The following is a 23,061-nucleotide window of genomic DNA, read 5'->3' as shown; positions in this document are numbered from 1 at the left end:
AGACACACGCCAGGGCGTGACTTCTCATAGACCTGCTGCTGTGTCGGGGAGAGCAGGAGGAAGGCCCGGGGAGCAGCGACAGACAACACACGTTTCCAGGAGGCACCCACGGAGGACCGCGCAGAAATGGTGCGCGATGGATGCCTCCGGAGGGACCGGAAAACCTCTCACCCTGAAGACAAAAGTCCCGGTCCTCTCCGCTGCTCAGCCCACGAGCCAGCCCGCAGGCTTCCCCCACCGCTGCCATGCCCATCTCCAGGCCGAGCGGCCGGGGGGCGGCGTCCAAGCAGAGCCAGCCCCGCCCCCGCCGCAAGCCCCGCCTCCGCCACGCCCCCACCGCCTTCGCCAGACCCCGCCTCCGCCCCGCTCTCCCACTCCCGCAGTCCCGCACTGCCTCCCGCAGGCCCAAGCGCCCCCGGACTCCTGATTGGCTCAGCCTAACCTCCCGGCCTGCGATTGGTTACTCGAACGTGCGCAAGCGCAAACGCCCAGGCCCTCCCGTCTTAAGACCGAGTCTTTTCCCCATTGGTTAACAAGACGAGAACGCCTTTTTATTGGTCAAGAGTGGTGCGCTCGCGTCCAGAAGCGTGACCTGATTGGCTGCGGTGACAACGAGCTTCCGCGCGGACAGTCCCTCCGGCTGTTGCCAAGGCGCTCTGCGGGCTCCCGACCGGGCCAGCGCATGCGCGCTCCAGGTGTCCCAGGCGCCGTGGCTGCCTGCCGCCGTGTAGGGAGAAGCATGGCTTCGGGCGAACGCCGAGGGGGCGGGGCTAGGGGGTGTTGGGCGGGGCCCTGCGACGTCATCGGGCGTGGACGCGGTTTGCCTGCGGCCTGGGCGCGCCGCCGCGGACTTACTGGTGTGACTTGGGGGCGGCGGCCTCGAGGCTGTCGTCACGAGTAACATGGAAAAAGAAAAAAGCCAAGGCGCTCCTGACGCTGGCGGGCTGGGGACTGTCATGGCGGCCCCAAGCACGACGCGCACCGTTTCCTATCCCCACGGCCCCTCGGCCGCCATCTCTCCGGCGAATGCGGAGCGTGGGAGTGTGACGTAGCTCGCCGGCGGGCGGGGCTGGGGGGCGGGGTGAAGCGTGCGCACGCGCAGCGCGAGGGCCTGCGGGGCTGGGTGTTGCCGGACGTCTGCGGCGGCGGCGGAAGCCGGCTCCTGGAAGCGCGACGATGGCGGAGCACGCGCGCGCGTGCGCGACACGTCGCTAGGCGACGGCGCCAGAGGCGGAGCTTCGTCTCGGCCCCGCCCCCGCCTCCCTGGGGGCCGGCCCCGCCCCCCGGCCGCGCTGCGGCTTGGGGCTCGGGCGCGCGCTCCAGCGAGCGCCGGGGAGGCGGCGGCGGCGGCGGCCGGAGCTGGGCGTGGAGGCGGCGCGAGGGGCGGGGCGGGACGCGAGGGGCGGGGCGGGGCGGGGCGGGCGGCACTGCGGGCCCGCGGCTCGGGCGGCTCCGGCTCGGGCTCGCGCTCCCTCGTCGCTGCTGCCGGCGCCCTCGGGGGCTGCAGCGTCGCCCTCCCGGCTGGGCCCTCTCCCCCCGGGGCCGCGGCTCGCCCAGGGGCGCTGGCGCGGCCGTGAGGCGGCGGGGCCGCGGGGTCGGCGCGCGGCGCGGCGCGGTGCGGGCGCAGGTCTATGTCGCGGGCGGCGGCCGCGCCGCAGGGACGATGCGCGAGTACAAAGTGGTGGTGCTGGGCTCGGGCGGGGTAGGCAAATCCGCCCTGACGGTGCAGTTCGTGACCGGCACCTTCATCGAGAAGTACGACCCGACCATCGAGGACTTCTACCGCAAGGAGATCGAGGTGGACTCGTCGCCGTCGGTGCTGGAGATCCTGGACACGGCGGGCACCGAGCAGTTCGCGTCCATGCGGGACCTGTACATCAAGAACGGCCAGGGCTTCATCCTCGTCTACAGCCTGGTCAACCAGCAGAGCTTCCAGGACATCAAGCCCATGCGCGACCAGATCATCCGCGTGAAGCGGTGAGCAGAGCGGGGCGCGCGGGGGAGGCTGCACCACCTCCTTCCCCGGGGCTCCCGTTTGCGGGGCTTTTGTTTCACCACCTAAAATCGGGCGGTCCCGTGAAACCCCAGCTCAGCCCTTTGTCTCTAGGACACCGGCAGCGCTCGTTCTGTACCCCACCCCACCTCCCCAAACCCCGGAGAAAACAAAGTTTCAAACTTGCCAGGAGAGAAGCGATGAGTAAGGTGGGTGGGCGCCAGGGAAAGGGGGAGCCGCCGGGTGTAGGCGCGCCTGTGCCGAGTGAGCGCGCGCTCAGATCCGCCCCGGGGAGGTTTGACAGCCAAAAGTTGCACACACACAGACACACACACACAGACACACACAGACACACACACACACACACAGGGTATTCTGTGACAGTGCCCATACGAGCTGAGAGGGCCTTTCTCGTTGCGGAAAAGATTAAACGTTGCCAAGAGGGTTGGCAGGAATGAATTAGTGCAGAACTTTAAAGACACGTTGTGAAATAATTTGGAGATCTCACAGTATTCAGCAGGCTTGGCATATAGAAGCTTATGACATTTACATAGAAAGAACGAAGTGTCCCTCCCCTCCCATAAAATCTACCCTCTTTACCCGCTCAAAAAACGACGGAGGCTATTCTTGGAAACCAAACAGAAGTTCAGTGTAAGCGGTGGCTTGGTATCAGCTAATTTAAAGTTAATGTGTGTGGGGGAGGGGGGAGAGTTGATGCTAACAAGCTTTTCCTGATGTAAACTGTTCAAAGGATGCATTTTGGATGTGGCTGGTAGCCTGAATGCTTTCAGTGTTTGTTTTCTCTTAAGTTGTACTTTCCCCTTAACTTTTAAATATTGGAAATCTAACTTGTTATTGGGGAGTGGAGTTTTGGCAACATTTCCTGGTTCTTAGCTGATAACTTTCCTTTCTCATTCGTATAAACTAATGCTACTGATCATCTTTCAGGATTCTTCTAGTTGTAGCTTAATTGGAAGTCACTATTGAAAGTTCAAATGGACACAGTTATATTATATTCATCAGTTAGTGCTCATTTCAGAGCCCAGAGCAATGTATTTGTATTCAGGGAATACTCAAATTCATGACAAGTGGTGAGTTTTTAACCTTGTTCTTGAAGTCAAAGGACATGCCCCATCCTCCCTGCCCCTCCCAGCATTAGCCATACTAAAGATTTCTACATTCTTGTGTCAAATTCCAAACTAGAGAACAGTGGGTATTTCTAGGATCTCTTCCCAAAGTTGGTGACCCTTACAGCTTTAACTTCTCTAGTCTTATTCTTTAGACACTTGTTTCCATGTGTGGAATTATGCATGTGTGCACACACATGTGGGTGCATTATTGCATTTTCTTGAAGTTGTCTATAGATATAAATAATGATCTAAGTGTTTCAGCCGTCTGGCCTGTAACACAGGAGCATGGTGAGACACTGCTGGGATGTCCTATACCATGCTATAGTCATGTAACACGGGAGCGTGGGGAGACACTGGCTGGGATGTCCTACACCATGCTATAGTCATGTAGCACGGGAGCATGGTGAGATGCTGGGATGTCCTACACCATGCTGTAGTCATGTAAAGAGACACTGGGATGTCCTACACCATGCTGTAGTCATGTAACACGGGAGCGTGGGGAGACACTGGCTGGGATGTCTTACACCATGCTATAGTCATGTAACACGGGAGCGTGGGGAGACACTGGCTGGGATGTCCTACACCATGCTGTAGTCATGTAACACGGGAGCGTGGGGAGACACTGGCTGGGATGTCCTACACCATGCTGTAGTCATGTAACACGGGAGCATGGTGAGATGCTGGGATGTCCTACACCATGCTGTAGTCATGTAAAGAGACACTGGGATGTCCTACACCATGCTGTAGTCATGTAACACGGGAGCGTGGGGAGACACTGGCTGGGATGTCCTACACCATGCTGTAGTCATGTAACACGGGAGCGTGGGGAGACACTGGCTGGGATGTCCTACACCATGCTGTAGTCATGTAACACGGGAGCGTGGGGAGACACTGGCTGGGATGTCCTACACCGTGCTGTAGTTCTTGGTGACTCTGTGCAGCTCAGTTCTCAGTTATAACAACGGGCTAATTTGTTCACTAGAGCAATTGGTTGGCACCTCAGCTCAGGACAGTAGACTAGGGTCTACTCCCCGGACTCAGACTTTCAACTCTGACGTAAGAAGAGCATTGGCGAGCAGGTTTTCCTTTGGGATAGATGACGGTGTCATGAGAACCTCTTGGGCCCCCACCTCTCTATTTTGGAGACTGGGTCTCTCTGTGTTGACTTGGCTGTCCTGGAGTTCACCACGTAGACCAGCCTGATCTTGCAGCCACAGAGATTCTCCTGCCTCTGCCAGTGGAGCACTGAGATTAGAGTCCCCACGTTGGGCCTCGGCACCTACTCTGATGTCCTGGTTTTGTACCTCTCCCCAGCGTCATCATTTGCCCTGGGTCCTTGGCTTCCTATCAGCCTAAGTGTAAACAGAGGGAGGGTGAACTGCCAGAAACTCATGCTACACTTCTGTCTGTGGGGCAAACTTAAACAGGAAGTGGGAGGTACCTGAGTCCTCTTACAAGACAGTAACACGTAATTTTCAAATAAGTGGATTTCCTGCTCTTTGGGGGACCCGTTTTTTAACTAAGCAGTCGCTGTGAGAAGCATTCAGTAGTCCCTTCCTGCCCTTGCTAATCGTGTGTCACCTGCTTTCCATGTCGCAGCTTTGGGGGTAACTTAACTTACCCATGACCCATTGCTGACACACGGGACGTTTAAGGTCCCCTGGAATCCATATAGCCTCTTCTGCACAGGCGTGTCTTTCAGCTTGGCGTCTGCTGACCTCTTCAACCTCCACCGTGCATGCTAGGCCATACCGTGGGCTGGAAAATGTGCAAACCCCATGGATAAGTAGAAAATTTGTGGTAGATAATTTTTAAAATGAGCATAAAGAAGTAGTAACTTCATAGTACGTTTCTTTAACCAACTAAATGTAAAATAATGTCAATATAAAATACTGATGCCATTCAGAATCAGATATTTTACTTTACTATGCTGTATCTTAAAAATCTGTGTTTGTTAGCCATAGGCTACCATATTGGACTGCACAGCCCTTAAATGCACATGACTTAGGGAAATACTTGCTTATGATATAGGCCTGTGTCTCCTTTTCTGTGAAATGGAAAATATCATGCACCTCTCAGTCACTAAGATGACATGATACCGTGTGTGCTAACGTGCCCAGTGTACATGCGTGTCTCAGTCACTAAGATGACATGATACCATGTGTGTGCTAAAGTACCTAGTGCACATGTCAGTCACTAAGATGACATGATACCGTGTGTGCTAAAGTACCTAGTGCACATGTATGTCTCAGTCACTAAGATGACATGATACTATGTGTGCTAAAGTACCCAGTGTACATGTGTGTCTCAGTCACTAAGATGACATGATACCGTGTGTGCTGAGGCATCCAGTCCAATCCTCGGAACACAAACATTGCTGTCATCCTTTTAACTTTTGCCTCTCTAACTTCCTTTAGTTTTACCCTTGATGTATAATTGCAGTTTTGGAGAAAATAACTCATATTTGTAATCACAATTTGAAAGAAACAGTGAGACTAAAGAGCAATGCAGATTAGTCATGGGAAAATATTTTACAAAATATTATGGGAGATGTTATGGGGAAAAAAGAGAATGAACATTTAACTGGTTTCGTGTGGAGCATAGCGACAGAGAACTGAACCTTTCATTTTACTGATACTTTCTAGAGTGCTTCATTTTTAAAAAATATTAGAACCGTCCCTTATCTCTTCCAGTGTTAATACATGCATGCTTCTATGCGCATTCATGTAGAGGCTGGAGTTTGATGTGTGTTATTCGTTTGCTCTATACCTCATTTTTTAAAAATAATATTTTCATTATCACATACGTGTGTGGAGACCATGACACATGTGCTATGATACACATATGTAGGTTCGCACAACTTGACCTTTCCACCCGTTGGTGGGTTCAGTCTCAGTCACTATTATATTGCTGTGAAGAGACACATGACCAAGGCAGCTCTTACAACAGAAAGCGTTTAACTGGGAGCGAGGCTTAGTCCATTGTCATCGTAGTGAGGAGCGTGGCAGCAGGCTTGGCCCTGGAGAAGCAGTCGAGAGCTCCATCCTCACCCACAGGCAGAGAGGCAGCCTGGACCTGGCACGGGCTTTTGAAACCTCAAAGCCCAGTGACACCCTTCTCTAACAAGGCCACGCCCCTAATCCTTCTAATCCTTTCAAATAGTGTCACTCCCTGGTAACTAGGCTATTTGAGCCTATGGGGCCATTTTTTTTTTTCAAACCATCCCAGCCATCTACCTTTTTCTAAAAAAAAAAAAAAGTATCAATGTTTATTTTATGTGTGCGTTTTTTGTCGAAAGCATGTGCATGCATTCCATGGAGGTCAGAGGCCATTAGGCCTCCAAGGAACTGGAGTTACAGGCTGTTGCGAGCTGCCTTGCTGGTGCTGGGAACCAACTCAGTTCTTCTGCAAGAGTGGCTAGTATTCTTCACCTCTGAGCCGTCTCTCCTGCCCTCTGCCCTGATGACTCAACGGAACGGTCTGGACAGCCCAGGGATCCTATCCCCCTTCTGCCTTCTCAAGCACTGGTTTAGAGATGTGGGCTGCTGTACCTGACTTGTGTTGGTCAGGGTTCTGAGCTTGGATCCTAATGCTTAGATGGTTGGACATTACCAAATGAGCCATCTCCACGGTGCCCGTGGTCTTTTAAGTGTGCACGTGTGCACGCACGCATGCACTTACAACTTCTTTTCAAAGCCAAGTGAACCATCTGAAAATTAACCTTATGTATAAGTCATATGCTTTCTCCTCCTCCTCCCTTTTCTCTTCTTCTTCCTCCTTTCAGTTTGGATCAGGAGAGACAGAGGGGGGGTAAGCACATATATTTTAATAAACCCAGAATTCTTACCGATTTCATACCTTCTTCTATTCTTCTATTCTTACCTCTTCTAGGGTTAGTTGTGGCCCTGACTTGAAGTATCTCAGGACATGCTGTTGTAGGCCCACATCTTAGGATAAAGCCCCCTGACCTTGAACACGACCTTTAAGTCCAAGCCTGCTCCAGTCCCTCCCTGGCTGTGCAGATGCCCCTCGCCATCAGTGTCCTCCCCTTCTTGTAGCTGCTTGGAAAGCTCTCTCTCGGGGTCCTCCTCTGCCTTGGAACCTGCTCATGTTTCTACAGAATTAATCTCTGCTCATTCCGTCATTGCCTAACGTAGAGGAGCTCTTTTCTTCCTTCCAAACTGAATGGGGGCCGACTAACGTAGCCCCTGGCCCCACCCGACCGCACCGGCAAGTACTCAGCGCCCCCCGTTCTTCCCTTTAGGTTTTCTTAGTGCTCACGAGCGAGCACTGTGTGTCCCTGGGGCAACTTGAAGCATTCTCCCCGAACTCCAAGCCCAGGTGGCCTGCACTGCAGCCCGCCTACAGGAAACAATAAAAATACAGCGAAAGAGGACTGAAAGAAAAGCACTTGGACTCAGTGTCCCCGGGCATTTTAGTGTTCCGGGTTGATTCTGCAGATGGAGGAGACAGCTTCCTGTAAGAATGCGTCGAGGAGGTCAAATGTCGGGTGAATTGTAAAGAATCAGGAAGGACGTCTTCCGGATGGAAGGAGTGTTGGAAGGAGCGGCTTGGGAGACATGCAGAGTAGTTTCTGAGTGTTAAAGAGGCCATAATGACTAAACTAGACACTCATATAGACGTGTTGTGGGAGGCGAGGTAACAGGTTGTTACTAAAACTTAATGCTAGAAGGTTAAAGCATTGGATCTGAGACCGTAGTGAAGAAAAGCCATCAGAACTTTTACAGAAGTGGCAATAGAGGCGGGCGATGGGGACAGAGTGAAGGCTCTGTTTCTGAAGGAGTGCAGCTTTAAGTGGTGTGATTTAGTATCTGTATGGTGTATAAAGATTGTGAGCCAGCATCGCATCTGTGCAAAGACCAGGAGGAAGATTGTCAGGAATGGGTTCCTCAAGTTGTGGGAGAGAAGGGGCAGAGCGTCCTGCGCATGTGAGCACGAGAGAACGAGATTAGGATGGAATAACCGGGGAGGCCATCTCAGCTTAGACGGTAATCGTTTAGATAGCGGCGTCTGATAATTAGAATATTAGCAAAGGCCTTGAGGGTCAGGTCCTTCGTGTTGTATCTGCATAGTTGAGGTTGAGATCAGATGAAACCCGCTGTGTGCAGCAGGAATGAATAGATGTGAGTGTGAATGTAAATCGGAAACAAATGAATATAGCTAAGGACAGAACCGGAGAGTCACAAGGTAGACAGTAGAGATGGCATACACGGTGCTAGACTCTAAGCCACCAGGTGATCTAAGATCGGGGACACGGTGTCCAGCCCTTCTCAGAAGCCAACATTGAATCCAAAGCTAGGCTTGTAAGGTACAGAGCCTAATAATTTTGAGTCACTTTTTAAAATTAATGACTTGTGTCATGAAAAGTTGATGACTAAATCCTGACAACCAAACATAGAACAAAGAATTTAGACATGGAGGAAGAAATAGGAAGTGTTGGTCCATTTAAACACAAAACTAAGAGACAAAAACTGTAATAATTCTGGTTACAAAAGAGAATATTAGCATTAAAATCTCAACAAAATGAGAGAATGTTAACTACTAAGTGCAGAATGAGGAAATAATTTTAAGTGCTCAGTCCCTTATATTTGTGAGAGGAATTAAGCAGTTGACCACCTAGATCTACTTTAGGAGCAGTTCTAAGACAGCTCGCTCTCTGAAAGATCGGTGTATTGCACTAGTTGATGTCCACATTATATTTACTTGCTGCTCGCACACACCACATCACTAACCATGTCCCAGCCTGCCTGTCTCCTCCACTCATTCACCTCGAGCCATTTGTTTTTGTGAGCTCCAAGAATGCTTAAGCTGTTTTTACTTAGCAGATTTCTAAGTATCTGATGGCTTTGTTAACTAGAGACACCATGCAGTAATCAGTCTGTACGACTCAACTCACAGCATAATAAAAGCTTTGTTTATAATGAGTTGTAGGTGGATGTTTCTGTCCCATCAGGTCCCATTTACTCCCAAATTAATACACGGAGGCTTATGTTAATTATAAACTGTTTGGCCGTTGGCTCAGGCTTCTTACTGGCTAGCTCTCTCTTAATAATCAATCCATTTCTATTAGTCTGTGTATCTCCTCATGTTCTTGGCTTACCAGTGATGCCTGGACCTCTGGCTTCCTCAGCAGCGACATGGCTGTGCGTCCCATCCCCTGCTCCCCCAGTTTATTCCCTGCAACCCTCTTCCCAGAATTTTCCTAGTCTGGTAGCCCTGCCTATGTTTATTGCCTGGCTACATTCCTGCCTGTCCATTGGCTGAAACAGCTTTGTTAATCGTCCTATAAGAGAAGCAGACAGTCGCAGCATACAGAAGGACATCTGCCATCAATGAGTTGCTTCTATGTTGCAAAGTTGGTTTGTTTTCCCCTTGAAGGGGAAACTTGTTTTCGCTGCATTGTAAAATGATAAAATAATATCATTGTTACGATACAATAGTTTTCTCTTGGCTAGTTTAGGATTGGAATTTTTAAACTTCATAACATTAAGGAAGATTGGAGGAACTGAGAAAAATGTCTGTCTGAATAGCACAACCAAGGGGAAGAGCCTACAGCACAGCAGTCTTGCTTGCTAACATTTCCTAGTGGTGACAACACGTGGATGGTCCAGTGGCTGTGGATGCCTGTAGGTCGTACGGCACGTTGAAGTGTAGTTCACATTTATGCATGTCCCTAAACAAGGACTGCTGCATAAAACCACATACACACTGTACTTATCTCACAGGATTCCTCGCAGTGGAGTTTTGACTTCCCTCTTTTTTTTTTTTTTTTTTTTTTTTTTAATTTTCCAGGCAGGGTTTCTCCGAGGCTTTTTGGAGGCTGTCCTGGAACTAGCTCTTGTAGACCAGGCTGGCCTCGAACTCACAGAGATCCGCCTTCCTCTGCCTCCCAAGTGCTGGGATTAAAGGCGTGTGCCACCAACACCCGGCTTGACTTCCCTCTTCTTTATATTATTGTTCTCTATTCTTATCTACTGTTTTCTTGTACGTTGCATTTTCTAGTTAGTGGTGTAAGAAGAGTTAGAAACCCTTTTGAATCTATTTGGGAAAATATTGGAGTTTGACTATGAGTACACCCGACTTTCAAGCAAGACTCAGAAAGACTGGGTAGCTATAAAAAGTAAAGGCTGCAGAGAGAGTGCAGCCCAAAAGCCTGCGTACAAGCGTGAAGACCACCTTTGGTTCCCAGCACCCACAGGAAGAGCTGGGTGTGGTGGCACATGCTTGTGGTCCGAGCTAAGCAGGCCACTGGGACTTCCTCACAAGCCAGCCTGTCTGAATCACAAGTTCCTTATCAACAGTCAAGAATGACGGTACCTGGGGTTAATCTCAGGGTTGAAATAGAAGTATTTCTGTAGGAAATTTCTCACTGAATTTTTTGGGGTTTTGTTTGTTTGTTTGTTTGTTTTGTTAAAAGCAGGTTGCTAAAGGCTTTTTGTAGTCCTGCTGTCCCAGAACTCACTGTATAGACTAGGCTGTCCGGGAATTCACAGGGATTTGTCTACCTCTGTCTCCCAAATGCTAGGATTAAAGGTGTGTGCCACCATGCCCCACCTTTCAATGGAATTTTTATAGTATGCAGAAATATATATCACAGTACATAAATAAAACACAAATATGCTTGTAAAATTTTAAAGAAATTAAAACTATCTGACAGTGTCACTATAATTTTATAATGGTTTATGCTGGATACTAGATGGCTTAGCTTTGTACTTTTTTTGTTTGTCTTTTAGCTTCTCACTTTGAAAGATGAAAATCTCTTTGGAATAGTAGGCCTAGTATTCCAACAAAATCACCTTTGTTCTGGTTGTGTGGCGGCTGTAATAGAGACCAAACAGACCTGATTTTTTTAAGTTACTCCTATGTACACTTCTCCCCCACCCACCCTTCCCAGATGCACCCCCCTTGCCCACACACTGAGCTTTGTGCCCTTTACAAGAAATCATTTGAAGCTAAGCTGTGCAGCCCAGATGTTCTTAGGTGTGTGCCCCTCAGCTGGAACATGGCTGATTAGAGCCATGGTTCCCACCTTCCCCACGCCGGCGCCCTCTGCTACACGTCCTCGAGTTGCAGTGACCCCCAACTATAAAGTTACTTCCGTTGCTACTCCGTAACTGTAATTTTGCTACTGTCATGAATCGTCATGTGAGCACCTGATATGCCGGATATCCGCTATGTGACCCCAGTGAAAGGGACATTCGGCCTCCAAAGGGTGGCAGCTCACAGGTTGAGAGCCGCTGACTCAGAGAGCACTGTCTCTCCCTCTCCTCGCAGGTAACATTTGCCAGTAGCTCAGTGTCCAGGGGTGGGGCTCTGCCCAAGTCACTTATCTTGATTGGCTTGGGCTGGCTTGGGCTTGCCCAGGTCCTGTGTATTCTGTCTCTACTCCTGTGAGTTCACAGGCGCAGCTGCTCTGCTCTATCCAGAAGATAAATACCACCTCTGGCCCTAGACTTTCTGCTTCCTCTTTCTGCAGTGATCCCTGGGGCTGGGGGGGGGTGGAATCTATGCTCCCTTTAGGGCTGAGAACTCTGTCTTATTCTCTGCAGCTCGGTCAGTTGTGAGTCACTGCATGCAGTCTCCTGCAAATAGAATCTCTCAGGTGAGAGCCGAGAGGCCCACGATCCATGGGTAGAACACTAAGTCATTGGGAATAGGTTTAATCCCCATGTCCACATAGCGGCATAGTGGTAGGGTCTCCTGGAGGGTCTATGACCTGTCTCTGTAGATTCTTGGCCCGATAATGGTGCCAGGCATGGGTTTTAGCTTGTGGAGCGGGGACTTCAGTGCAGTCAGAACTACCCCACGGTGTCTTGTGCTACGATTGCATCTGTGGGTAATGGCTTCTCGGGCCAGTCACTGTAGTTCATGGGGTTCAGAACTGGTTGTGACCGCTGACAACTGCTTTTCTCCTCTGGTAGCGGGCATAGCACCCCCCAGCACTCTGAAAGCTAGCCAATGGGAATGAAGCTTCCGGGGTGCCTGCCAGCTTGATTGCTCCATGTTCTGTATCTCAAGTGTGTGGCGTCTTCAGCATGAGGGCCTTACTTACAGTCAGTCCAGGAGGGTAACCAGAAGGGCAACCGAGTGGCAGTGTCCTGTAATGTTACACCTTACTAGCCAACAACTAAAAGAAGTAGCTCATTCGTGGACCCAGGCTTTAATTATTTAGCCTCTGGTGTCTAGTGGGCATCATTCATTGCCCCTATAACAGAGTCTAGTTTTTAATAAATGTGTGCTTAAACTGAAGGTTATTAGTGATATTGGATGTTGATGTTTTGAAGTATGTGAGTTAAAGTGAGGTTACAGATATTGGAGTCAATTATTAGCATGTTTTATTAAGTTCATGGTTGGGGAAGCCCTGTCACATGTCAGCATTGGAAATTGGATGCAGCTGAATGCTGAATGTTGGAATTGTGCTTTTAATCATATGTTGGTGAAGAGTGTTTCTGAATGTGCTGTTTAAAATAGATTGCAGCTGGTGTAATAAGCACACTTAAATTATGCATTCCTGTTCATAACGTTGAAGTATATTCACTGAGTAGGATAGGCAGGATGTGGTTTGAGGGGTTTGGTTTTATTTTTTGTTTGTGTTTTTGGGGGAGGTGTTTTGTTTTTGTTTATTTGTTTGGCTTGTTATGGAATGTTTAATATTTAAAGGCATGCTGAAAATGGCATTTTGATGAGAAATACGCTAACTTGTAACTTTTACATGTTTAAAACATGCAGCAATGAAGCCGGGCGTTGGTGGCGCACGCCTTTAATCCCAGCACTCGGGAGGCAGAGGCAGGTGGATCTCTGTGAGTTCGAGGCCAGCCTGGTCTACAGAGCGAGTTCCAGGACAGCCTCCAAAGCTACAGAGAAACCCTGTCTCGAAAAACCAAAAAAAAAAAAAAAAAAAAAAAAAACCATGCAGCAATGAAAGCACTGCACACTTCTTCGCCCATTCGCCAGTGGCCTTCACATTCTCTAACACAGCCCACATCCACTTTCTATTTGACCAGTGCCCAGATGCTCAGGGTTGACCCCCCAGTACTGCGTAATCTTCTCTATTCTGTTCACTAAGTGTTCCCCATCACCTGCCCAAGTGCTCTCATACTCCGTCCGGGAACACTAAATGGAACTCTGCCATGGCGTGTTATTTAAGAGCGTGAAGACAAACTACTTCCAATGTGAGTTGGCATCACAATTATAAGCAAAGGTGGGGTCTTGTTATGTAGTCTTGTTCATTCAGTAAGAGATGTTTCCTGCCTGTCTCAGCCTAAGGCAGAGCCAGGGATGCTGTACATCTGAAAACAAAAGTGCCCCTAACCCTAAAACATGCTGCACACCAGCCTGATGCCTCAGTGCAAAACCTCTCACCTGACGTCATGTGACCGCTTGCACTCAAAGCATAGTGTGCTGCAAATACTGGGTAAATACTGCAAGCTGCGTGTCTGAGATGGACGTGAAACTTAATGAATTTCACATTTAGACATGGGTCCCATCCACAAATACTGCAGAGCTTCCAGAGTCTACAATCTGAAATGCTACTGGTCCCACGTGTTTCCCATGGGGCTTATTCAGTCTGGAGCTGGTACTTCATCTAGTGCAGGGCAGTTGGGAGGGTCTGCTGCGTGGGTTTAGGATGGTGTTGATTGGGTAAAATAGGTGAAGACAGCGAGTTAGGTGAAGAAGACCGTGGTTGTGGGTAACTTCAAATCACTTAATAAAACCACCCAGGAGGCTCATTGTAAACCTTTGCTTAACACATTTCATTTGAGGGAGTTGTTTCTCATACTTTCTGTCACCTCAAAAGTTAATAATTCAGAGTGGAAATCCTGTATCATGTTAATTATTCAACACATACTGATATTTTCTTCTTTGCCAGATGTCTTTATAGCTCTCTAAATGAAATATTAGTATTTTCCTCTGTAACTTGTATCATTTTATTAGAGATTCTAAACATGCTCATCTTCCAGTCTTCAATGAATGCTTGAAATGTTGTTTATAATTCTCAAGTACAAGATGCTATTGTGCGTAATGATCTTACCTTTCACCTGGAGACAGTGTTGCTGTGGCTAACGCTGGACTCCAGCCCTCACTGGCTATGCAGCCAGATTTCTCTGCATTTCTCTTCTCATCTGCAGCATGGGTATGACCTGTAACTAGAGAAATAGTCAACATAAAATGCTTCTTTACACAGCAACCCCACGTCACCAGTAAAAAAGGCCCAAGAGAAGAAACTGCAGGAAGAGGGTGAAGTGGAGACCTTTGAGCGACGACTGTGGCTTCTTGGGAGCTGTCTGGGTGCATCATGGGGCTCATCTGCTCCCCGGCTCCATTGCCCCTCTGTTCCAGCCCCACAGGGAGGGCAACGAGACTTTGTTCCATAGCCCCTTGGAGCTGTGAATTTTGGGCCTTTGCAGACTTAACTCTGGTGACAAGGACCTCTTAGCTAAGAAGAAACTAATGGTTTTAAGTGTATGTGTTTTAATTACAAAAATGATATACAAAAAATAATCAGTATTAGTGTTTTTAAATAGCATTTTTCATCTTGAGATCTGGAGATGATAGAAGACCTTTCCATGAATGCTGAAAGCTCTGCATGGGTAAAGACAACATTAACACTCTGTGGCTGGTTATATATAGTAAAGTGTTGACAGATTTTTCTTAATAAACCAATTCCTGAAAAAGTTTTATCCGACTTTGTATAAAAATCATAACTGTCAACATCAAATAATATGGCTTGAGCCATCTGATTTGCATAGCATTGCCCTGGGCATTATGCAGAATAAATGCAGTATACTATCTTTAGCTGATGTGCCAAAATGTACTGTCAGTGACTATATTTGACAGTTCTAACTTATACAGAAGTACAGTCTTTATAACAACTTGATTTTAAACTTTCAGAATACCTTCCACCAGAAACATCGCTTTTATTAGGCCACCTTTCTTGGGGAATTTTTCACTCTTTCTAACTGATTAAAAATGAGAAAACTGTCTATGGGAATAATAACAATTATATATTTACATTGGTCAGTAACCTAAGCCTGTGGGGCTGCTGTAGACTGGGTAATTTGTAAACAATAGAAACGCACTGCTCACAATTCTGGAGGGTAGAAAGTCCAAAATCGAGGTACCAGAGCATCCAGTGTCTGTCTGTAGATGCCCCCTCTTGCCACGTCTCCGTGAAATTGGAAGAGAACAAATGAATCCCCTTGACCCTTTTCCGGGGGCACTGACAGCCTCTGTCATGCGGTAGCTAGTCACTCATGCCTCAGTGCTGCCGCGCTGGGGGTGAAGGGTAAGCCTGTAAATTGTGGGAAGGCTCAACACGGAGAGCACATGGGTGTGCAGCGTGTCTTTATCTCCTCTGTCCAAACCGTTTCCTTCTCCCCCCAGTAACCCTTGTGTACTCAGTTTCCTTTTCCGGCCCTCGAACCAACAGTCTAAACAAACTTGGGCCGTCAGCAGTGTCAGTAAAGTCAAGGACCAGATGTCCTCTGCTAAGACCTGTCGTCAAACACGTGCGTACCTGAAGGCTAGCCAGAATCACATGCAAACGCACACCAATACTCACTAGAACATTAACTAGCAAATGCCATACACTCGTGAAAGCTAGCCAGAAAATGAACCAGGCTTCACATTTGTAGTTTGGTTTTGTTTCTAAGAGCCAGGGCCGAGAGGATTCTCAGTGGCTCACGTTCAGCCTTGGCCTGGTAATGCCGGACGGAATGGAAGGGTGGATCTTGGTGGTCTGGCGTTGAGTCTGCCCGTACACTCGGTGGCCAGCCGGCCAGAGTTGGAGCTCCTTTGCCTCATTCAGGAAGGATGTGTAGGGAGCACTCACGGACTGAGCAAGGCAGGCTGCATCCCACCTACCAGCACGCATGGCCTCCACAGCCAGCCGGGGTGCTGGTGTTTGCACCCGTCTGACAGGTCAGCACCTCATGTGACAGGCAGAAGGTGTTCGCTGCTGAGGCCACCCAAGCACACCGTCTGCTTTGCTGAAAGAAAAGACTGTTTGAGGAAGGGGTTTTCTCCCGCCGCCCTCACCAGCTCACCCTGTCTTCATAGGTGTCCCACAGTCCCTGCAGTGCCCCTTTGAAACGGGTGCCACTGCTTGGCTCTGCCGGCCCTGCTCCAGAGATGTGCACACGTCTCTGCTTCCCTGGGTCACTGCGGCCTGTCCCTGCTGTGCTGCCCATGCCATCCCTCTCAGTGGTAACAGTCTGGGCGACGGGTTGTCTGGTCGCTCCCGATTTGACCTCAGACTCTGGTACCGGGTCTTAGACGTTCGGCCCGTTTCCGCACGTTAAGTAGTGTCTTTGACCTGGCCAGCGTCCTCACTGCTTTTGTTCATTTTGTGAATCCTGGTGAGCTGGAGATTTGTTGAGTTTTTTCTAAGCGGGCTAAAGATGGCTGCAGATCCGTTGACACAATTCCATTGAGAAAGAGCATTTGGGTCTGGGCTGAACATCGGAATACGCAAACAAGGGGCTCAGCCAGTTAGGGGCCATTCTGAAAGGTCTAGTCGCTTCACCTTGGTTCCTTGCCCTCTGAACTGACATGTAAGACACGAAGGAAGCCCATTGTTTCTTCTGGGAGCTCATGAGGAGGCCCTGCAGCTCCGGGTGCCGGGGGTATGGGGGGGCAGGGGGTGGGGGTGGGGTCTTCCCACCATTCTTATCAGTGTGACTGTCCCACCCACCCACCCGAGCTGAGCGCCTCGGAAGGACCCCAGCTAATGTGATGTGGGACAAGAGACTCATTCACCATAGTACCGCCCAAATCATGACACCAGTGTCAAGTCTAGTGACGTAGTTAATTGTAACCATGAAGTTTAGGGTAAGCTGTGTTGTTTTTGTTTCTGTGTATTTGTTTTTCTTCTTAAATGTTAAAAAAACAGCGTTACCTTTAAAAATGTTTCTTGAAGATAAAGACCTATATGAATGGGTGAGTGGATGGATGGATGGATGGATGGATGGATGGATGGATGGATGGATGGATGAAACCTAACTCTTTAAAGGTGGCCCAAACCCCCTGCCATCTTCCCTTAGAATTTACTAGTGTCATTCAGTTGTCCAGGCAGGACTATAAAGTATATACTCTTATTAAGAATATAGTATATTAGAGGCTGAAGAAATGACCCGGCAGTTCCAAGCTCTCACTGCTTTTACAGGGGACCCGAGTTCAATTCCCAGCACCCATAATAGGCAGCTCACAACTGCCTGTAACTCAGGATCCAAGAGATCTGCCGTCCTAGCTGGCCCATACCTTCCAGCTTGTGTTAATAACGAGCTTCTTCCATGTGTTTGGTGTTTCCTGCACCAGCTTTGACATCTAGCACCTTGGAACACAGGAAAAACTCAGCAAATGTTAGTTGCATGTGTGAATGAAGGTCCCCTTGGGTCATATGTTTTGACCATCCCCCATCTCCCCCAATCTTCAGGGACCCTTAATAAATCAGTTTAAGCAATCACCAAAAGGCATAGCCAAGCGGTGTAGCATTCTAGGGGGTGCATGTCTAGAAAGGCTGTGTGTGTGCATAGTCTCGGTGGCACGTCTGTCACTTGAAGCAGCATGAACGTCATGAGGAAACTCCTAACTTGCAATCCATCGTTCTGCTCTGCATACCTGTGAGCATCAAGACACAGTCCCAGCAGGGGACACCGCTGCAGATCAGACACTGCTCCTGCCCTTGCCTGTGGTGGGCTCCAGGACTAACCCAGTGGCAGCACTGCTGGGTTTCAGCAGGTTAATGCTCGATCTGTAGTCACACGGTGTCCGTGCCTCTGTGTGCTGTGAGCTGTAGTCACACGGTGTCCGTGCCTCTGTGTGTGTGGACCTGTAGTCACACAGTGTCCATATCTCTGTGTGTGGAGCTGTAGTCACACGGTGTCCATGCCTCTGTGTGTGTGGAGCTGTAGTCACATGGTGTCCATGTCTCTGTGCTGTGAGCTGTAGTCACACGGTGTCCATATCTCTGTGTGCTGTGAGCTGTAGTCACACGGTGTCCGTGCCTCTATGTGTGTGGACCTGTAGTCACACAGTGTCTATATCTCTGTGTGTGGAGCTGTAGTCACACGGTGTCCGTGCCTCTGTGTGTGGAGCTGTAGTCACACGGTGTCCATGCCTCTGTGAGTGCTGTGAGCTGTAGTCACACGGTGTCCATGCCTCTGTGTGTGTGGAGCTGTAGTCACACGGTGTCCATGCCTCTGTGCTGTGGAGCTGTAGTCACACGGTGTCCATGCCTCTGTGCTGTGGAGCTGGGACACTGGCTTCTCTTTGTGCTGCACTCTGTCTTACCACAACACCAGGGCCATGGTTCCTATCTCGTGACAGCAATATGTTGTGAGGGGAAGATGCCTAGAATAGGGAAAAAGACTTGTTTGTAGAAGATGCTAGGTTGTCAGCTTAGAGGGAATAACGTCTCTTATCTTTCTGTTTTCCATGGCAGTTAATGACTTCTAGTCTAAATAATACTTGGACATACTTGGGCTGGAGAATGTAAGCCAGAGACAAGATAGAAAAGTACTTAGCACCAGTTTGATGCATTTTCTAATAGCTGTATCCCTACAGTTAAGATTCTAAAACCGGCTTGCTAACAGATAGTCTGACAGAACCTCAAGATGAATAGTTAGCAACTCTCTTGTATTTTACAGTATCCATATCACTCTAATGGATGACTCATGTGAGTTGCTGAGCGCAGAGTCTGGCATGTACGAAGCCAGTTGTCAGTAATGCTGTCATTGTCACTAATATTATAGGCCACTGGGAAAGAGCCAAAGCTCAGTAAAGGCGGGCAGCATAGCCAAGAAAACAAACATCTTCGTACTTGTCTGAATCCAAACCCATGTCTCTACCCTGTGCCATCTGTCCTGGTTTTAACTGATGATCAAACTGACAGACCATAACTATTAGACTACGAGTAAGTCTCTCTCCAGGTACTCCACCACATATTTTCGTAGGATAGTTGGTTTGGGTTGTGGGCTGTAAAAGCAGTGTTCGAAGTTAATTACCATGGAATCGGTGTAGAGGGGATTGTAGAAATGGATTAGGGCTGTTGGAGACTGGAGTTCAGGTGTGAGTTATATTAGAAATGAAGGGTTTTGTGCATATGGAAATGATGGGATGGATTTTCTCACATCCAGTAATTCCTGTTTTGCCTGTCCCCATAATCACTGCTCCGCTAGGCCTGTTGTTACAGACCCTTATATCCGGGACCCAATGGTGAGTAGAGACCGTCCTCACCGCACCTCCCACTCGCCCATGCCTCAGGTAGTTTCTTTATAGCTGTCTGCATATGGTTTTTATGTGAGCGTTGGCTTAAAGCTCTGCCATGTGCATCTAGACTTGTCATTTTTCTGTTGGCTACTGTAAGGAACCTCACTCTGTCAATAATAATCGACTCCATCTCCTTTATTTTCATTCTTTTCTTTTTTCCAATGATCACCTGTTTTTGTTTCAGATCTGAAGATCTGTTTTCGTAGCCCTTACTAGTCGGTCTCCTGACCGTGGGCACAGCCCGCCTGGGGTGGTGTAGATGGCACCCTCTTCCCCTCCTAAAGGAAGGGGTTTCTTTGCTCGGGCGAGTAAATACTGATCCCATTAATGTCATAACCTTTGTTTTCTAGAAATGTGAATTGTTGAAGTTCAGCATTTTTGCTTGTTTTTTTTTGGGGGGGGGGGAGGGAGTGTTTCATTTTGTTTTGTTTTTGAGGCAAGAATTCACTCTAGCCCAAGCTGACCTTGAACTCATGGAGGTCCGCCCACCTCAGCCTCTCCAGTGCTAAGATTACAGGCATGAGCTGCCATGTCTTGTGACTCTTGGCTTTAATTTTTTTTTCTTGGGGTCGGGGGCTCCTTTGCTTAGTGGTTTGAAGGAAAGAAAGAACTGTGTTTAAGTCTTTTTATGATAATAAGTGGTCTTGCGGGTAAACACTGCTTTTCCACAGTCCTAGAGCCTCAGCTCTTCACAGCCTTGAAGCATCTTTAAGTGCACCTTGTCAAGGGGAGCTTTAACAAATCTGGCTGTAATTGAGGTTGCTGAGAAAGACGGCAGGCGGATATCACGGAGACATGGCGCTCAGTCCTAGCAATTGACTTCATCTTGTCAAAACCGATAGTCGGCCTGTTTCCAACCATAGATTTCAGATCGCAACATTCAGCTAACGATGAAATGCATGTCTTATGCTTGAATTCCCTCCCTCTTTTGATAAAGCTGTGTGTTCGGAACTCTGCCTCTTGACTTATTTTTCAGTTCTTCGATTTAATGTGGAGCCCAAAGGCGCCTGCAGACTGCAGTAAAAAGTAGCTACTCCTGGGTGCCAACAGCTGTTTCCTTCTACCTCACGGTGGTCGTGTGTGTGTGTGTGTGTGTGTGTGCATGTGTGTGAGTGAGTGTGTGTGCGTGTGTGTGTGAGTGCGTGTGTGTGTGTGAGTGCGTGCGTGCATGCATGTGTGCGTGCGTGTGCGTGCGTGCGTGAGTGTGGTGCCTTTAGCAGAGTCAACTGGTTTGACTCCGTTTCCCCTCTCAGCTAACAAACGACGAGGCCTCAGACTTGTACTTGCAAACATCTCACACTTCTGACATGAGGCATTTCCATTTCTAATGACAGAAGGCCAGATTGAATGTAATCATAGTTACATTTCCCCCTTTTAAATCAGGTTTATTCATTTATTTTACATCTTGACCGTAGTTTCCCCTCCCTCCTCTCCTCCCACTTTAGTGTGGGATTTGAACATCTTGGCACTCCTGAAAAGATCTGAGGGTGCAGTTTGAAGATTCAGTGGTGAAGAAAGCCTTCAGAGCTGTTGTCATTTTTACTCCCAGTAACATGCTGTTCCTTACTGTTAGCATTCTCAATGCCTTTCTCCCACCTTCAGCAGTGTAAGCACAGAAATTCAGCAGCATAGAAGTTGAATTTAAAATTGATTGGCAGGACTCACCAAAGTAATAAACTAGCGAGACTGCATTCTGTACTATTGAAACACCATGCCTCACATGCATAGATCCTCAACATGTCTCGAAGGTTATTCCGCTGTCCTGTTTAAATGAGGGTTTTGTTTGTTTCACTATTTTACCAGTTTTCTTGTTTCCGTTTATTTGTTGTTGTTGTTGTTGTTGAGGTGTAACTTTCATGCCGTAAGAGACATCGCTGGATGCATGCGATGAGGAATCTCACAGTGTGGCTTTGCCGCACAGTAGCGCCCCCCCCCATGTGCCGGGCGGGCTCCCTGCCTTCTCTGTGCCTGTTGTCAGTCTGTGGTCTTAACTAACCCTGCGTAACACAGAGACTCTACCACACACTGCAGACCCCAGAACCCGCTCTCCTGGCCAGCAATAGGGTGCTTCTCTCACAGTTTTAGTTGCTCGCCCCCCCCCGAGTTCTCACAGTTGGGCCCATCTTCCGAGCACGAGTAGGCGAAGGGCGAGGGGGAGAGCTGGGAATGTCTCCTCCCCGGCCTCCTTGCTGGTCCTTGTGGTTAGAAAGACAGAGTGGAGCCCGGCGTTGGTGGCACACGCCTTTAATCCCAGCACTCGGGAGGCAGAGGCAGGCGGATCTCTGTGAGTTCGAGGCCAGCCTGGTCTACAAGAGCTAGTTCCAGGACAGGCTTCAAAGCCACAGAGAAACCCTGTCTCGAAAAACCAAAAAAAAAAAAAAAAAAAAAAAAAGACAGAGTGGAGCATTTGCTTATGCTGTGTCTTGTTGCACGCCTACGGGCTTCTGTGGCCTTGGCCTTGTACACGTCGTCCTGATGTGGCTTTTGAATGCATTTAAGATGCTGGTGAGCTGCATCCATCCCATCATCACTTGGACCATCCTACCTACACAGCAGGGTACCACGTCAAGTCATTTCTGTGAACAGAGTTTACTTACATGGCATGGAGTCCCTGACAGTTCTGAATATCTTCTTCATGTTATCATAATGTTTACATTACATTGTAAGTTTTTCACTGGTTAAGTTTAGAGTTTTTAAAACACCGAGAAAGTCAAAGCGAAGGACGGACACACACACACACACACACACACACACGCGCGCGCACACACACGCACACACACATACACACACACGCACACACACGCGCACACACGCACACACACACGCACGCACACACACAGACACACGCACACACACACGCACACACACGCGCGCACACATACACACACGCACACACAGACACACACACGCACACACAGACACACACACACATACACATATACACACACACGCACAGACACGCACACACGCACACACACATACACACACACAGACACACACACACACAGACACACACACATACACACATACACGCACACGCGCACACACACACGCACACACGCACACACACATACACACACATACACGCACACGTGCACACACACACGCACACACACACATACACACATACACGCACCGCACACACACATACACACATACACACACACATACACACACACACGCACACATACACACATACACGCACACACACACGCGCGCGCACACACGCACGCACACACACATAGACACATACACACACACGCGCGCACACACACACGCACACACAGACAGACACACACACGCACGCACACACAGACATACACACATACACACACACGCGCACACACGCACACACACACACGCACACACACACATACACGCACACGCACACACATACACAGACACACACATACACGCACACGTGCACACGCACACACGCATACACACACAGACAGACACACACACACGCACACACACACGCGCGCACACATACACACATACACACACGTGCGCGCACACACACACGCGCACACACGCACATACACGCACACACACACGCACACACACGCACAGACACACATACACACGCACACACACATACACACATACACGCACACACACACGCACACACACATACATACGCACACA

The 23,061-nt window shown here is 48.9% G+C and overlaps 1 protein-coding gene across 3 annotated transcripts in view; it reads left to right on the top strand.

Moving 5' to 3' along the window:
* The first annotated feature begins 1,442 nt into the window (after positions 1–1,442).
* The window catches only part of Rap2a (RAP2A, member of RAS oncogene family), a 47,030-nt gene continuing 25,411 nt past the window's right edge, over positions 1,443–23,061 (top strand). For 2 of the 3 annotated variants that reach the window (XR_005876982.1, XM_040744851.1), the window contains exon 1: positions 1,454–1,977. Coding sequence is in view for 2 of the 3 variants with exons in the window: in XM_040744851.1 (XP_040600785.1) it covers positions 1,664–1,977 (314 nt within the window). In the remaining variant the exon portion in view is untranslated. Of the gene's footprint in view, positions 1,978–14,329; positions 14,824–23,061 lie in introns of those variants that run through there. The other variant, XM_040744889.1, reaches the window with a different exon arrangement.

Source organism: Mesocricetus auratus, unplaced genomic scaffold, assembly GCF_017639785.1.
Source record: "Mesocricetus auratus isolate SY011 unplaced genomic scaffold, BCM_Maur_2.0 Super-Scaffold_2245, whole genome shotgun sequence".
Taxonomy (NCBI): domain Eukaryota; kingdom Metazoa; phylum Chordata; class Mammalia; order Rodentia; family Cricetidae; genus Mesocricetus; species Mesocricetus auratus.
This window is presented reverse-complemented; position numbering and strand designations above follow the sequence as displayed.